General features: G+C 39.6%; 2 protein-coding genes and 1 pseudogene across 2 annotated transcripts; all 3 read left to right on the forward strand.

The window, feature by feature from the left end:
- The first annotated feature begins 484 nt into the window (after positions 1-484).
- LOC138046107 (G-protein-signaling modulator 2-like) lies at positions 485-1,335 on the forward strand. Its single transcript, XM_068892786.1, has 3 exons — positions 485-893; positions 987-1,233; positions 1,332-1,335. The coding sequence occupies exons 1-3, from the start codon at positions 485-487 to the stop codon at positions 1,333-1,335; spliced, it is 660 nt and encodes a 219-aa protein (XP_068748887.1).
- LOC138045525 (tetratricopeptide repeat protein 28-like) lies at positions 1,181-5,737 on the forward strand. Its single transcript, XM_068892062.1, has 2 exons — positions 1,181-2,860; positions 3,578-5,737. Exons 1-2 carry the CDS (start codon positions 1,349-1,351, stop codon positions 3,596-3,598), a joined length of 1,533 nt encoding a protein of 510 aa, XP_068748163.1. The 5' UTR covers positions 1,181-1,348; the 3' UTR covers positions 3,599-5,737.
- Positions 5,738-10,110: 4,373 nt separating this feature from the next.
- The window catches only part of LOC138044735 (GDP-fucose protein O-fucosyltransferase 1-like), a 12,029-nt pseudogene continuing 4,753 nt past the window's right edge, over positions 10,111-17,386 (forward strand).

Consider the following 17,386-nt stretch of genomic DNA (forward strand, 5'->3'; position numbering starts at 1 on the left):
AACGCAATGCAATTCCTTTCTACATGGACTTAAAGCTCCAATGATTAAGCGAGTAAAACAGAACTGTTTTGCTCAGTGGTTGACTTGGCAAGCTGCAGTCATCCATAATATTTTATTACTTTATACTTCTCGCTCTGTTACTTAAACTCAAGGTGCAGCTCTGTTTGCTGGGAACACGTCAAGAAAATGAGACCAAGATTTTGTCACATTTTGGCCACAATTTGCTGACAAAACAAACGAACTATTTTATCTAGAATCGTGATTTATCTCCAGCAAAGGTGAGGGTAAACCCGCCGTGCATGTTAATACCACTTCTTAACTAACTACCCTGGGAGGGAATAGGGTGGAAAAACGTTTTCGTCTCGAAGCTAAAAAGCAGATTAAACATCAAGCGTCTTTACGTTCTTTCCTTCCAGGTTCATCCTTGATTTGACAATGGATCATCTCATCGAAAAAGTTTTAATTGTCATTTAGTTATTGAAGAATGGTAGATAGGAAGTTAGAGGCTGTAGAGCAGCAAATGCTAGAGCTTGCCATTGCGATAAGTGTAGAAGACAGGGATCGTGAAGGAAGGGCTCATTTTCATCTCGGCGGTGCTTACCTCAACCTACCTGATTATCAACAGGCCATAAAAAATTATGCACAAGCATTACATATTTTCATAGAAATAGGCTGCAGGGCTCGGGCGGGATCAACTTATGGAATTCTCGGAAATGCGTATCGTCGTCTAGGCAACTTTAAACAAGCCATTGGATACTACGAAAAAGATCTTAGTATTGCTAAAGAAGTAGGGGATAGGGCTGAAGAGGGAGCAGCCTGTAGAAATTTGGGAATTGTCTATCTTAGTCTATGTAATTTTAAACAAGCCATTGAGTACTACGAAAAACATCTTAGTATTGCTAAACAAGTAGGGGATAAGGCTGGGGAGGGATCAGCCTAAGGAAAACTGGGAAATGCCTAACATAGACTGCGTAAATATAAACAAGCCATTGAGTACTACGAAAAACATCTTAGTATTGCTAAAGAAGTAGGGGATAGGGCTGGGGAGGGATCAACCTATGGAAATCTGGGAAATGCCTATCTCAATCTACGTAAATTTAAACAAGCCATTCATTACTGCGAAAAACATCTTAGTGTTTCTAAAGAAGTAGGGGATAGGGCTGGGGAGGGATCAGCCTATGGAAATCTGGGAAGTGCCTATCTTAGTCTAGGTAATTTTAAACAAGCCAGTGAGTACTACGAAAAAAGTCTTAGTATTGCTAAACAAGTAGGTAATAGGACTCAGGAGGGATTAGCCTATGGGAATCTGGGAAATGCCTATTGCAATCTAGGTAATTTTAAGGAAGCCATGGTGTACCATGAACACAGTCTTAGTATTTTCAAAGAAATTGGAGACTGTCTAGGAGAGGGAATCGCGTGGTATGCACAAGGTCATAATCATGAATTCTTGGGTTACTTAAGCAATGCACTCAGTTGTTATCGTTTAAGTATAAAATATTTTGATGAAACAAGGGATAGTCTGAAGTCAGAAGATGAATTGAAAATAAGTTTTCGTGATTGTCATCGCATGTCATACACTGCGCTATGGAGGACACTTTTGAAGAATGGAGAGATTGAAGAAGCTCTGTATGCTGCTGAGAAAGGTCGTGCACAGGCTTTGATGGATATTTTGAAAGATCAATACAGCCTTGACTCTCAGTCGTTTTCTTCACTTGCTCCGAATCAAACTCTTACAGCTGCATTAGAGCTTTTACCTTCACAAGCCGTTTTTGTGGCAATTGACACTAACAAGATCACGTTTTGGGTGCTAAGAAAAGAGAGGAAGATCGGCTTTCGACAAAACGAAATCGCAAATGGAAGTGCTGATTTGTTGATGGAAACTATTTTGAAAGGGATCGGCGTAGGGGATGGTGTCAGATGCGAGAATCGTTCTTTGGATCCACTACGCAATGACCTGTCTTGCAGCAAAAAACCTATCAGTGAGAAAACAGTTCTACCATCTTCATCCTCCGTTAACTCTTTACAACCGTTGTATGATGTCTTACTCGGGCCAATTGCAGACTTGCTCCAAGGAAATGAGTTAATCGTTGTTCCCGATGGACCATTTTGCTTGGCTCCATATTCTGCATTAAGTGAATCTATCAGGATCCGCACATTTCCTTCGTTGACCGCTTTTAATGTGATCGTTGGTGCACCTGAAGACTTTCATAGTAAGACTGGCGCACTGCTTGTAGGTGATCCGTGGCTGAAGGAAGTTCCTAACAAGAAAGGGAAGCCCAGTTTGAAACAGCTTCCGTGCGCAAAAAAAGAAGTAGAGATGATTGCAAAACTTCTGCAGACAACACCGCTGACTGGAAAAAGTGCCACGAAAGCTGAGGTGCTGAAAAGTATGAAATCAGTTGCTTTAGTTCACATTGCAGCACATGGATGCCCAAAAACGGGAGAAATTGCTTTAGCCCCAAATACCGAACGGGAATCGCCAATCCCCAAAGAGGAAGACTTCATTTTGAAGATGTCGGATGTTCAGACAATTTCTCTTCGAGCAAGACTAGTTGTGCTGAGCTGTTGTCACAGTGGCCGGGGAGAAGTGAAGTCTGAGGGAGTGGTGGGAATTGCAAGGGCTTTCCTGTGTGCTGGAGCTCGGTCTGTTTTGGTATCACTCTGGGCAATTGATGACGAGGTAACGTTGCCGTTCATGAGGAGCTTCTACCAGCACTTGGTAGATGGAAAAAGCGCAAGTTCAGCTCTTCAACAAACAATGAAATCTTTCCGAGAGTCAAAGCAGTATTGCGCTATAAAGCACTGGGCGCCATTTGTGCTAGTTGGCGATGATGTCACGCTGGAATTTCCAAAAAAAATGGTAAGTGAACTTCAAGTTTAACCCAGAAAACAAGAATACTGACGATAGGAATCAAATAGGAATAAGATGGCATGATGACGAGCTGCTACAATAGACAAAAGTAGTTGGGAAGGTTATGTAAATGAACCGCACCAGAGCTGTATGTACTTCAACCCGCTTCTGTTAAAGCGCAAAAGAAATAGTTTCACCTTCTCTTATATAGACCCCTCCCCCCTATTCAATGTTGGAAGGTACCTCAACAATTTCCCACTAAAACCATTCAGTTATGCACAACATTGAATGAGGGTGTAGGGGAAAGGAGCAATGAAGACGTCAAAAGTGCTAACCTTCCCAACAGTTTTGTCTGATTGTAGCTTCGTATTGTAAACAATTTAAAGTTTCCTCTAACACGCTTTTGTCACAAATGTAATTTCCACATGCTTATTACGCATGCACAGTAGCATATTTAAAGGATACACTTCACATTGGCCATGGTGGACAACTGTTTTCGTTCAGACTTTTCTGGCTTTTTGTTAACTGGTAAAGATGGCTCATTTTATCACCTCGTGATGTCGCCTTTGATGTTTCCGTTCTCCCATAGATCTCTAAACGTCATCGTTCGTAAGGAATTCAAAGACAGCGTCGTCCTACAAGAAGCCATTTGCATCGGCGCATTGTGTATGCTCGAAAGAACCAGCTATATTTAGAGCTGTTTTTATTTTCAATTTCTTTTTCCAGAATCGATGTCGAAGATGCTAGAAGACTACCTGGCAGAGCCTGACGCTTCAGTGATTGCTGAACTTGTAAAGAAAAGTAGAACGGGTTAACATTCATGGTTTTACCAGTAGAACAAGCTCCAAAGGTTTAGTAGAAGTTTACTGCGTTAACTAAACCAACAGATTGAGATTATTGTAAGTGAAATTTGCATGACAGAAAGCTTAGATCTATAGTAAAATGCTAGTTTTACCCCTTATTTTGATATTTCGTTTCTCATATAATTTCAAAAGTCAGTGTTGCTCCAATGGCGATCAAAATCATAGTGCTGTAGTTGAGTTGATAAAACTCATGTTATATTTAGTTCTTTGAAACTGTTTTTGTTGTATGATGAGTCTAAGCCAGTTTCGAAAGAAAAGAAAAAAAAACACTTTTCCTCATGACCCTTAACATCAGGCTTTTAACGTGGTAAGGAAAAGAGACGTGATATTTGCAACATTCAAAGATCACAAAATAGAAGGGAAACGACGGGTGAAAGATTTTTCCTATTCTTCTGAATAACAAATGAATGAAATCATCAGCAATAAAAAAGATGTTTTTCTTTTCTTAATAAATTTCCAAGTTCTTTATAATGCTTACTCCCTCGAGTTATCAGTGGTGTTTGCAAGCAAAGTGAAAGAATGTGTTTGCATTTGAAAGTAGTTCAATTCCTGGAATAATAGTCGGGAAACTAACAAATCCGCTGCAAAGTTAGAAAAAATTATCTGGAGCGGATTCATAGCCACCTTCACAACTGGAAAATTTTAAGGTGGCTCTGAATCCGCTGCAGAGAATTTTTATACCTTTGAAAAGAGTTTTATCTTAGCCTGCTAACCACTTTTGAGCAATAAAAAATGGGGATCACCGAGTACGTTTCTGGGATATAAGCTTTTGAAGAAAAAATATAAGGCATTTTTTAATAAGGCTTTTTCGTTGCTATGGTAAACTATTACGTCACATTAATGAGTGCACTTTGTTAAGAAATGATTGGTGTTTCATTTGGTATCGTAACATTTGATGTTACGTGAAACGGTTGGGGTAAATTCAATCCTCCTAAATAGTACACTTGGTTGAAAGTGTTGGTTTGAGCCGCAAGGGAACGAAATGCTACAGGCAGCCTATACTATGGCCTTTAATTTAGACCAATTCTGGTCGAAAGGGTCAAACTGATGGTATTTGTATAGCTGGGTCATTTAACGCAACCGAATGTTTAACTTACGTTTAAAACTGAAACCCGAATTTAATATAAGGCTCTGTTGAATTTTGCGATTTTTCATGCAACATCTCTTGAAACGCTATAGCAAGATAAGTTGCAAGTTGTACACTTTACAACTGCCAAAAACAAGGTGAGACAAATTGCAGAACCCTTCGGGGAAATTAGAATCCATTGCTACTTTGCGCATTGGGTTACGCAAATTAGCAACGAAGTTTTCAAGCAATACGTGCTGTGAAATCTGCCCTACAACCTTGCGTCGCAACGGATTGCGTCATCAGCCAGTGAAATGTACCTTTAACCTCATGAGATCATCGAAAGCGAGACAAATTGCAACAAATGTCGCCCAGTGTAACAACTGCCAAGCGAGTAGCTTTGCAATGTAAAAACTCTTGTCGAAACAAGATTGAGAGACAAGTTGCTCGAAAAATTGTGTAACAGCGCCTTTATGGGTCAAGTAGGTAAGGAAATCATCTAACGTTGGATAAGACAACTCCCTCTCCATTTGCTTATCGTATAAATTTATTAGAAATCAGAAATATGCTCAGTTTTACAAGATGTGTAAAAATATTCACATACAAAATGAGTTGCGAAGGTACAGATCTGTAGATTAATTTTTATTTTGGGAAAAATCTTACAAAAAAAGCTTCAAAAAAGGAAACACTCGGAAAAGCGATATTAAAACACTAGGTTTTAAGCACCCTGGAAACGAAACAGTGTTTAAGTCGGGGATTAGATGTAATAACTGTGTATATCAACAGTTCGTAGGTATGGACACTGATTTTAAAAGGGTTTCCTTTTCGATAGCTTTGGTGTTGATGCTATCCAAAAAGGACGACATAGCTCTGGTTTTAAAATATTTGCATGTGTTTCTCAATTGCTGCTCCGTCCTTGAAAACAGTGATTTCTTTTCGTGCTGGTGTAAACATAAATGAGCCACAAACAAAGTCTGGTCAAAATAAAGTATGCTACAACAATAAAGGACTTGTTTGGGATGTCAATATGACCGTCATTTCACATTTTGCTTTGCTTTTTTCTTGTTTGCTGGGGGGAAGGGGACTAACCCCTTCAAAAGTACTTGTTGCAGAATGCAAGGGTAAGTTTTTTCTACAACTAAGCTTTAAAGTGGCCCCCGGAATTAGATAATTTACAATAGTGTACCCCTACTCCACTTTTTAAGCATTAATGTGCACATTAGTCTGACATAGTATTGACTTAATAGGAAATTCCATGAAGACGATCATTAATTTTTTACTTGTCGTGCTTTAAGCAAAACGTATTTAACGTCGTGATAATTGCACACCTCTGCCAAAGGAGCTCCTCGCGGTCGTTCATTTCGTTTGAAGCGTACATGGCCCACACCGCTACAAAATGAGTGCACATGCTCTGCTTCGAACACTGATTTGACTGGTACCTCGAGCGTGGAAGTGATTCCCGCGGGGGTCAGGCCTGTCCAATCATTTTGTCACGGTGAGTTACACACATCACATGCACAGTTCCAAGAATAATAAACACAGTGATACCCACCATCGCCACGACCGCTCTCAATCCAGATGAGAGCGTTGTCGGCTTGGAGCTGTCCAAAATGACGTTGTGGTCTGGAATGTTGAAAATAAGAGAAAAGTCAATTACACGTCACAGTTTCCTGTGCTATGAAGCGCTGGTAACAGTGAAAGCCACACGGTGAACCATTTACGCCCCTCGCTCCGGCAATCAGCGCTTCGTTCAACGGGTATTAAAGGCCGTTTCTATACAAATCAAATAAAAAAGCCGAAAGCCACCTCTAAAATCACCATTGGTAGGGGTGGCTACCTGTGGCTCAAAAAGCCGTTCACTAATGGAACATCATGAGCCAAAATAGACTTGTTTGATTCACCAAAACGTACCAACGCAAGTTTTGTTGTCTTTTTGCAAGAGGAAGCCTTTTAAGCAGAAACAGTTGTAATTTCCTTCGGTGTTGTTACAAAGTTGCGAACAGCCATGAGGAGGCTCTGTGCACTTGTCAATATCTGCGTCAAAAAGACCAATAATTAATTTAGTGGGTGAAAAAAGCCAATCAGTCAGTCAGCGGTTAAGCCTGTCGTCTAACCAGACAATCATTTATCCAGTCACAGGAAATCAGCAAGCCAGTCAGCCATTAAGTCAATTAAACAAAAAAATGCGCCCCCACCCCCCCCCCCCCCTTAGTGTCAATCAGTCAGTCATTTAGCCAGTTAGGGTGTCAGCCAGCCATTCTGTTAATCAATCGAGTAACCTTCGCTTTACGTATCTCCTCACAAAAAACCCATTCACTTGAGTGCTTAAATAGAGCCAGGAAAACAGGTTTTGACCGCTGCTATGACGACCATCTTTTGGCTCATCCATTGAAAAATCATCTTCCTCTGTTTCCATTAGTTCATTATTGCCCTCCTAGAACGCTGACTAAAATATTAAAAAAAAAAAAAAGGAAAATAATTCAGATTCAAGAAAGAAGATGGATGCTCGGCAGATTGCAGAAAGTAGAGACTCTTTTAAAGCGCTTTTTCATTGCATTGATATTGTCATGAGATTATAAAAAAAACAGTGAGATATTTATAACATCTACCCTCGCTTTCACTCAAAGGCCAGGCAACTCAGTACATAACTGTGAAATGACCTGATGCGGAAGAAATGATGTCAAGCTAGTTCAGCCGGGCGCACCTCACTTGGTAATCTGAAAGTAGCATTTTTAACAACACCCTCAACAACATTGCTTGATTTTGATTGGACGAGAGCGGAACAATTTAAAACCAAATTAAACTCTTTAAGGTCCCAATTGAATAAGGACCAAGAAAAGCAAAATTTTAAAATGTCGGGTGGCACATTTGCTATTTTCTGTAAAAAAAAGTCTTAATAAAAATGTAACAAGTGCGGATCAAGCCCCGATGAAACTTTTTCACAGCTGAATGAACGTTTTCCGTTACAAAACTAACTTTACGTACATAAATCTTGATCACCGTCATCATCATCATAATCATTGCATGCAAATCCAACGCCCTAACTAGTGCACGACGCCACCTTTTTTAATTCACGTCAACTCCACCTGATGCGAATTGCAGAGTGTGAATCTGAGTCACAGCAGAACTCGCAGACCTTGACTTTGATTTTTCGAACTCAGGATAGTCCTCTCAGTTCAGATTTACAGCGGTTATCAGTTACACGCGCCCCGCATTCATATTGCGAAAGTAAAATTTAGGTGGACGTCAATGAATCAAATGTTTCCATGACGATACTCCTGTTTTCTTGTCGCGGCAGTTGAATTTGTTATGGAAACATTTGATTGACGTTAAGGGGCGCGTGTTACTGATAACCGCTGTAAAAAATCCATTAAAAAACTTTTTTTCCTGCCCTGATAACGTGACAAGCTTGAAGTTGACAGAGTTTTACCTGTACCACCTGTCGCACCAACAAGTAAAAAAATATAACAAGAAAGTTTATATTCTTGTCTTTCTCATATGGGATAAAATCTCAAAGCTACTCTTATGGGAAACTTCTCTGTTATGAAGCGCTTCGAAAAGTCACTAAGAAAGTAGATTACAGCACTTCCTGATGGCATATTTTACCCTTTAGTACCTTATGAATTGATCTATGCGATCATGATCTCTATCGAAACTACTGTAAGTCTCACCTCAAAAAGTTTAAAACTTTACCTTTTTCATCACACAAGGAAACATGGAAAGACAGCTAGAATCCGAAGGATGAAAACCACTTTGTAATCACAGCTTAATTTCAATATACGGCTTCGTGAGAAGCCTGCGCTCCTCCATTCTTTCGAAAAAAAAAAAAAAAAAAACAGCGGCTACATTCCGTGGACAAGCGCAATAAACGGCCTTTAATTTGGGCTTCAAATATTGGTGACATTCTTTGTTTCCCTTCATTTCAAAGTTTCACCGAAAATAAGAGGCACTTGCTTCCTTTTTTCGACCGTGATGTATAAATTATGTAAAGTAAGATGTTTATTATATGGCAAACAAGAACAATTTAATTCGTTTAATGTAACTGGTTTGTACTAACTGACATTTTGCTTGCGAACGGCGATGAGTGGCGATGAACTGAACTTAATTCTGTCAAAGTTTGCTGGTCATCCTCTCTTTTGACATCATGCTGTTTGGCACTTCCATAAATAAATATTGGTAGAAGAAAATACTCAATATTTTTGCATTTTAGTTTGCATCTTTTCACCGCAAAACATTACCGGTCTAGATGCCGGTCTAGATGGGAAAATCTAGACCGCAGTCAATATCGATTTCAGCCAATCAAATTCGTGAACTTGGTAGTTCCCAGTCCTTGTGAGACAGAACCACATAATAATACGTACTTATTAACCGAATATTGGAGGTTAATAAGCTGCTTATTGCATGGATTTATAGTAACATATACACCTTATTCCAAAATGGCCGAAATTTAAAAATTATTTCGTTTTTATTCAAATTAGCCCTTGAGGCCTCGTTCTTAAGCTTAAAATTCAAAAGATTATTTTATCTTGAACGAGGCATCAAGGGCCAATTTTTATGTGCATAACTCATTGGCCATTTTGGAATAAGTTGTATAAATCAAGTGGAAATGCCTATCACATCCTAGCTGTAATGCGAGTGCTTATTATATCCGTTCATTTATGGTTCGAAACCGTACATATCCGATGAACTAACGCGTATTCCAAGACAAATTATGCCTTTTTGGTAAGGTAAATTCTACCGACAAAATCTGAAGAATCAACGCGACCTCAATTTGCATGTATTCGTGATCAAACTACGATAGAATAAAACCCTAGAACTTAGCCATGCAATCAGAGTGCTCGTCATATCGCGATCGGCAACGAGCACAAGCCGTACAGATGGAGAGAACTAAGTTACATTTTCATAAATTCGTGATCGAAATATGATACAATAATGCCCTGGAACTTAGCTAATCAGAGTACTCGTCATATCGACAACGAGCACAAGCCATAAAGATTGAGAGAACTGAGTGACCTCTCACTTATTTGGCTAAAAAATTCAGATGGCTCCAACGGGATTCGAACCCATGACCCTCTGCGATGTCGGTGCAATATTCCCAGTACAAGTCTACCAATTGAGCTGTGAAGCTTACACAGTTGGGAGCAGGCCAATTTGCTGGGCTCATTTGTTGAAAGTGCGTCTATCATACACAACACTTCAAATATACATTCAGTTTATTTCATTCATCGAAATTTTCACGGGAACAAATGATCCCAGCAAATTAACCCGCTCCCAACTGAGTGGCTTCATAGCTCAGTTGGCAGAGCATTGCACCGGCATCGCAGAGGGTCATGGGTTCGAATCCTGTTGGAGGTAAGTGCGAGGATCATTCAGTTCTCTCAATCGTCTATAACCTGCACTTAAAGTATACATTCATTTCATTTCATTCTACAAGCCATATAATGAAAAAGGCTTAGTTACCGGCTCTCTGGTTGATCTCTGGACCAAACCTTCGTCTAAAAGTCACTTCCTTTTCTTTGGACCAAGCAATATGTGATGGAGCACCAGGAAATTCGCGTATACGCAAACAAAGGACATAAAACCAAAAGAAAAAAAGGAAAACCAGTAAAGATACCTCTGGACACTTTCTGCTGTACAATGAAGTCCCGTTTCGACCAGCAGGTGGCTTGTACAACCATAGAGTGTGGTCTTGGGATGCTTCTCTCACATACTAAGGGGACAGTCTGGCAGGGATACGTCTGCCCCTTTTCCGTTCCTTCTCTTATTAGAAGCTCATTTCCGCACCAAGGGGCGTATTGCCGAAAGTTAGTGCAAACCCTCGACTGCTTCTCGGCTTTGCATAACTGTCTCGAATTCTCCCAGCACCCCTCGTGTTTAGATCAGGGGTCACCGGGATAATTTGCAAACACAGATAAAGTCTTCAAATGCTTAAATGTTTACAGTACATTTCCTCGTTTCCTGTCTCTTTCTGATCTTCATTCGGTAACTAAAGTCAGCCCCACTGCATGCATTCTGTTAACTTTCTCCAGCATGCCCAACGGAGGTTTTATCAGTAAGAAAGAGAGAAAGCACTAAAACAATGGTACGATGGACTATACGGGATGCGCAGTGTGGAAAAAGCTGAGTGTAGAAAAATGCGAAGTCTGGAAAACGCGGAGGGTGTGGTTGTCAACCTTCCCAGTGTCATTTAAAACGGCTCACCTATCGATAGATTGTCAAATGATTAACAGTCAGACGCAGGGCTGTCAACCCCAAACTCTTCAAATATTGAGAATTGAGAGGGATGGGATGACGTCGTTACACTTGTGACGTCATTTCTGATTAAGTCATATTGCGTCTTTTACGCAAAAAGAAAGTACACTCAAGTGAAGCTATGATCTTCGCAGTTATGAGCGCAATTTTTGCAATTGCGTAGAGAAGCCTGAAAAATTCAGGACTTCAACGGGGTGTGGGGCCGTGACCGCGCGATTCGGGTGAAGTCCTGAATTTTTCAGGCTTCTCTACGCAATTGCAAAAAGGTGAGTGTGTAATAAAGACTGCGGTCCAGGCGCAGGGCTCTCAAGTCTCACGCATATTGATGCAATCTCACGTTCTCACACAGACACGAGCATTTCTCACCCATTGACACTTCTTTCGTAGGTAACTCTACCTTTTAGCTTTCAGAAGTGCTCATGAATTCCAAATTTGTTCCTTCACTGGCACTGAACTTCGGCCAATGTTAAATCTGTTCGTGTGCGACCAATTTTCTTGTTTCTTCAGGACTTTCATCTGTTAATATATGAATTATAGGCCGATATGTTAGCTCAGGCTGACCATAATAACATGGGCTCTCTTAGCAATCGACGGTGCATTTTCAGCGATCTGAGAAGTGCAAATTTCAAAAAATTTCCGGGGGAGCATGCCCTCGGATCCCCCCTAGCATTGTTTGGCGCCTCCGGCACAAGAAACACAGGCATCTCACGCTTTGGAAACTTTGCGACTTGAGAGCTCTGCAGGCGGGATAAACTGAAGACTAAGGATAAACTGTAGACTTAAACTGGGAAAACAAAAACCTTTCCCACTGCGAACCTCAGACCTAAACTGACCCAAAAAAACTAACCTCGATCGAACTCGGTTTGCTTTTCACAAACCATCGATATTTTCCCACACTCAAGAGCTGTACCCAATTCTCACAACCAACGAGATGAAGGAAAAGGCGTGAAATACCTGAGACTGTCTCCTTACTTTTATTTTGTGATCGATCATGAGCGCGCGCGTTGAGCGAAGTATTTTTAAAAGTACCGCAATTGCAACGATCCGCCATATTGGAAATCATCCGGGACACTGCCTTCCGCGATCTGTCAGCGGTATATACCAAAATATTGATTCAGCTGCCAAATTTTGAATCAGTCTTAGGTCTTGTTATGTTTCGGTACCAAAATGAATGCGTACCTTCTTCAATTAATTCTGTATTTTTCCTCTCTATTTCCGCTTTTAAACCTCGGAAATTGAACGTGTTCTGCCTGATATCAAATGGGATCCTCGAGGCTATGCTTTTTATTGTCCTTGTATGGGTATGATTATATAATTATTGAATCTATAGAGGTTCCATTTGTCATCCAAAGAACACCCCTGCTTCCGCCAGCCTATAGATGAGGTCCGTCTTAATACGATTGGCACTAAAAAAGAGAAAGGTAGGAAAGGAGTTTCAAAGGGCTCCGACAAAAAAGCCAAGGCATACGAACCTTACTCTATATATCCCAGGGTTTGATCATCAATGGAATTTCTCTTGTTAAGTCAGAGCAAGCCGAACCTAATTTAATTTAAGAACAAACTTCCAAGCCGTCAGTTTTCATTTTGTTATGAGCGATATCAATCCGTAGCCAGACTCTACATGTGATAATGTAGGTGTCTTTCTCCTCCATGAGTTGTTTTGCGTGTGTGGCCTTTATTTTTGCCCCAGTTGTAGATCAAACTTTCAAAGGCTAGGTAACTTTATCCAATGGATAAATAATCCACACTATAAAGATTAAGTCCACGTTAAACATTGACCAAGGTTTTTGCACAGGCCTTTTACTTAGATTTACTTAGACTGTGCATATTTCATGGTTACGTGATTGAGCAAGTACTGAAATCCTTGCACCGATTGAAGCTGTTGGATAGTGACTTATCCACCGGATTAAATTTTATTATCTAAACACCACTGAATTACAAGGTGAGCTTTTAATATCTTCACAGATGAGAATAACTTTTGAAAAGATCACCATTGCCTATGGTTACATAATGAATTGAGCTGTTGTTCTACGCAGGGTTCGTACGGGTCTTGAAAACCCTTGAATTTTGAGAGTACATTTTCAAGGCCTTGAAAGTCCTTGATTTTTTTCTGACCCGAATTTTTAATCTTTGAAAACTTCAGTGAAAATAATCAGCAACTCAAGTCATGTCATACAAACATGACGAGCTGTGGGGTCGAGAATGGTTACCATTATTTTCACGCACGTACATTATGGAAAATGAGCAAGAATTGTACTGTCTGACTATTTCCATTGGTAAATTCTTCGAAGTAAATAAAAAAGAGGTCTTTGAAATTTCAAAATTTGGCCCTTGAAAGTCCTTGAAAAGTCCTTGAATTTTCGATCTGAAAAAGTGTACGAACCCTGTCTACGTTAGGCGAACAAAAAATATTCAGGTGAAATACACACATACATCCACCGATTACAGGATATGACAGGAACTTACAATTGAGCAGCTTCCAGATGGCAAAGTTGATAGTGCCCTCAGATGGTAAATGTAGATAGCATAATTATTGCACAGTCATGGGTTGGAGTCCCATTAATTAAGGTGGCTGGAACCAGTTTCACCACTTTAAGAGATATTCTTATTAGAAGGGTTATACAACACTGCATCATTGCAGTAAGACCAATGTTTATGAAACACCAAGTATAGCTCAATGAAATGCGCCCACTATTGTGATGTAATAGGTTACTATGGCAACACGAAAGCTCTCCGAAAAAAGTACCGTATATTTCGTCTTTACTTGCTTATGTCTCAAAAATTAACTCGGTAACTCCCATTTTTTGTTCAAGTGTAGTAATAAGCAATCTAAGATAGAACTATCGGAAAAGCTTTAAAATATTCTTGGGAGCCAATTCAGGGCTACCCTAAATAATAAAAAAAAAGCCAAATGTATGTTGACAATGGCAGACTACACACAAGAAAGAAAGACAATTCATTCCTTGGAGCGGCTAAAAACATAATATTATGGATGGTTTCAGGTATGATGGAGAAAAAAAACTTCATTTATTGCGATGTTTGCTCACAGTTCAAGAAGAAGAACGCACTCGACACCCTTGAGCAAGTGGAAGAATAAGAAAGACCACCCCTTTTTTGAGCTGAACTATAAAGTTAACTTCTTAATCAGAGTCAACTTTGTAAAAATGCTAAAGTAATTAAAGCTCTGAAGTGTGTAATTGATCATTTTTAATTATTAAAGGTAAAAACTGTTAGCGATTCACATTTCCACAAAAATGTATGCAAGCTTATCTTGGTGGTGTTTACTTAAATAGCACTAGCTTTATTAAGAGATTGAGCAGTTTTGTAGAGGGACCCATTGGTTTTGGCCTGGGACTCGTTACTTTTCATGGAGTGAGTGCCAGGGACTCAGTTTGACAATTTCTAACAAAATCACTGAATATAGGGTGTTTTTAGAGAGCTTTCATGTTGCCATGGTAACCTATTACGTCAATATAGTGGGCGCACTTTGTTAAACAATAAATGGTGTTTCACATGAAACCATAATATCTCTGTTACATGGACAGTGTTTTAGTTATAACCCTTCTAATAACTAAAGAATGTCCCTCAAAGTGGTGAAACTTGTTCGAGCCACCTTAAGCCAATTGGCTTAAGCCAAGATCTTGTCAGGTTTTTTTTGCAACTGCACAAGTTGCTTCGTAACTGAGATGATGACTTCCTCTGAGACTTAAATATTACTGGCATTTGGACAACAGGAACTTGTCCAGAACATCATGGTCATGGCAGGCATGTATGAAAACCAATGTTTAAGTGGAGTATATAAATTTTTCATAGTTTAGGAGGTGACTTATCCACTGGTTAAAATTAACCAGTCCATTAACAACTTGTGTCTGGCCTGTGCTGTAGCTGATACCCAGTTCAAAGGCCTCTCATTGATGGTGTTTCCTGGTGACGTATGACAAACAAACCAAAAATGAATTTTTTTCTGATCATTACTGCCAGAGTAAAAGATTGACCTAATGGGTAACTTCTGATGCATTATAGTGATCAAACTGTGCTACACATTACAGGACGATTTGGAAACCAAGCAGAACATTTTCTAGGAGCAATAACATTTGCCAAGGCTCTTGATAGGACACTTATTCTTCCACCATGGAGGACATACGTAAGTGAATAAGAAGTTTCCATGAAATGTGAACTTTTTGGCTGTTTTGAGTGGAAGAGTAACCGACTGTCTGTGGACAAGCCATTTTTAAAAGAACACTCCAAATGCCACCTTTTCAAAGCCTTTCAGCAACTTCAACCCTAACCCCAACAACAGTTTTAAATTCTTAGGTTTGAGAGAATCTGTCATTTAATTATTTCAATTTACAAAAAAGTATCTGACTTCTCTGAATAAAGTACATGTGGTCAATGCTTTTTGTCCAAATTGGACCACCGGACAATGTATATCCAATTAATACGTGCCTTAGTCTGGACACATGTGGGTCGAATTGAAGTGTCTTGGAATTTGCACCCTAAACATCCGGCTGCATCAAAAAGATTTTAACTGCATTTAACTAAACGTGCGTCGCAGACAGACTAAACTACAAGTACAGTCGTCTGTGCAATGGCTCCGAAAAGCTTAGCTTGACAAGGCACGCATCTGTTATTTGCATGACAGAAAAAGTGATTTGCATTTCAACAACTGAAAAGACAATGTTTAATCATTTTGTTTATTTCAAATTATTTATGTCATTGCGTTTCAGAAACTAATAATGAAAGGGTATTACTTGCGAAGTGATGGGAACAGTGCGACACACTCGGTGAAATTGAGAGTTTCAATTTGTCTTTGCGATGGATCGCAAAAAATACTAGAAATCAAGAGATCTGCCATAGCACATTAGGATCCAAAAAACCGTCAACACGTTAATTTGATTTTGACATTTCCCATCGCACAGCAACCAATCAGAAGCGACATGAAACCACAAACTAATAACGAAGCGCGCGAAGTCAAACAATAGAATTCAAATTATCGAAACCCGCGAGAGTCAGACAACATTAGCCTGTTCTGAGAGAAATATGAGGAAAAGGAAGGCCAAAGTTTTGATTTAAAAATTGTTTTATGAACACTTGCTTTTGCATTTGAAAAAGCATCAAACTTTCCACCACTTCGTTTCGTTTGTCTGAGTTTGTCTGAGTTATGACGTCACCCGCGCACTTCGCTATTACCGTTACTGGTTGCGGTTAAGTTTTCTCGTGCTAGATTGGCTTTTTACTTAAAACACAATAACATTTCATAAGTATTTGTAGTCTTACGGGTTAATTGGATTTGCCACAGTGACAAATGTACAATGTATTTCAGTCTACATACAAGAAATTCTCACAGCAAGTTTTCCTGCTCAGATAGGAGACAGTCAATTTAAAACTGATCTTTTAGGGCTTTGAACTCTCTTTTCAACCTTTCATTTATTTAACAGGATTGCGTGATTTGTTGAGTGTCCAATTACAGAGTGCATAAAATTCAATCCAATCAGACAGGGATACCGAAATCCCTGTTAACTGCGAGATATCAGAACAAGCTTTTGGGGAGCCATTGCGCGGACGGACTATGTCTTGGTTTTGACCTACGGTTTCGAGTCACATATCTGGCTGCATTTGACAGGTTTGGCAGTAACTGAATGGAATCCAATTGAATGAACGTTAGCAACTGCTCCAGTCAAAACAAACTATAAAATTAATACTCCTGAGCCCCTTTGAAGTAAAGCAAACAAAAAAGAACCATTATACAGCTGAATTTGCACTTAGTCTAATATAGCTTTGCAATAAAATTCTCCATTTTCTGGGCACTATTAAAACAGGGTTCATTACTTTACTCTAGCTATCACCTAGAATGATGTCAAAATTGTTGAGTAAATTATCTTCCTTAAACTGCATCTGTTCATTAAGTCATTTTATAATTTATTCTCTTGCTGCTTTTCCAACAGAAAAATATTCCTTTCTCTGATTTTTTTCAAGTTGAGCCCTTGCAAACCTACCACCGAGTGATTCTGGCAGAAGATTTTATGAAGCACTTGGCACCTTCACATTGGCCTAAAGGAAAGAGGCATGGCTACTGCTGGCTACCCCCAGGGTCTGGTGCACAGTGTAGGATGAAGGTAGGAAGGAATACAAAGCAATAATTTACCTTGTGCGTTCGAAGAAAGGTCAATGGTTTCGTTAAGCTTTTACACTGAGGGTCATCAGGGCTTTGCAGCTGTGCACTTGATATTAATTTTTTCTTGCCACGAAATAAAATTTATCTCCTCACAACACAGAGAACAGCAAGATGCTGCATGCACTTAACCTCATGTACACTAAAAACAAGAGGAAGAAATATGCTGTCCACCCAATTTC

Source organism: Montipora capricornis, chromosome 4, assembly GCF_036669925.1.
Source record: "Montipora capricornis isolate CH-2021 chromosome 4, ASM3666992v2, whole genome shotgun sequence".
Taxonomy (NCBI): domain Eukaryota; kingdom Metazoa; phylum Cnidaria; class Anthozoa; order Scleractinia; family Acroporidae; genus Montipora; species Montipora capricornis.

What these genes read in the sequence shown, in the direction of transcription:
- LOC138046107 (XM_068892786.1), top strand. Translation starts at nt 485, where the DNA reads ATGGTAGATAGGAAGTTAGAGGCTGTAGAGCAGCAAATGCTAGAGCTT. An exon ending in GTACTACGAAAAACATCTTA is followed by an intron (nt 894 to 986) that starts GTATTGCTAAAC and finishes AATATAAACAAG; the next exon opens with CCATTGAGTACTACGAAAAA.
- LOC138045525 (XM_068892062.1), top strand. Translation starts at nt 1,349, where the DNA reads ATGGTGTACCATGAACACAGTCTTAGTATTTTCAAAGAAATTGGAGAC. An exon ending in TGGAATTTCCAAAAAAAATG is followed by an intron (nt 2,861 to 3,577) that starts GTAAGTGAACTT and finishes TTCTTTTTCCAG; the next exon opens with AATCGATGTCGAAGATGCTA.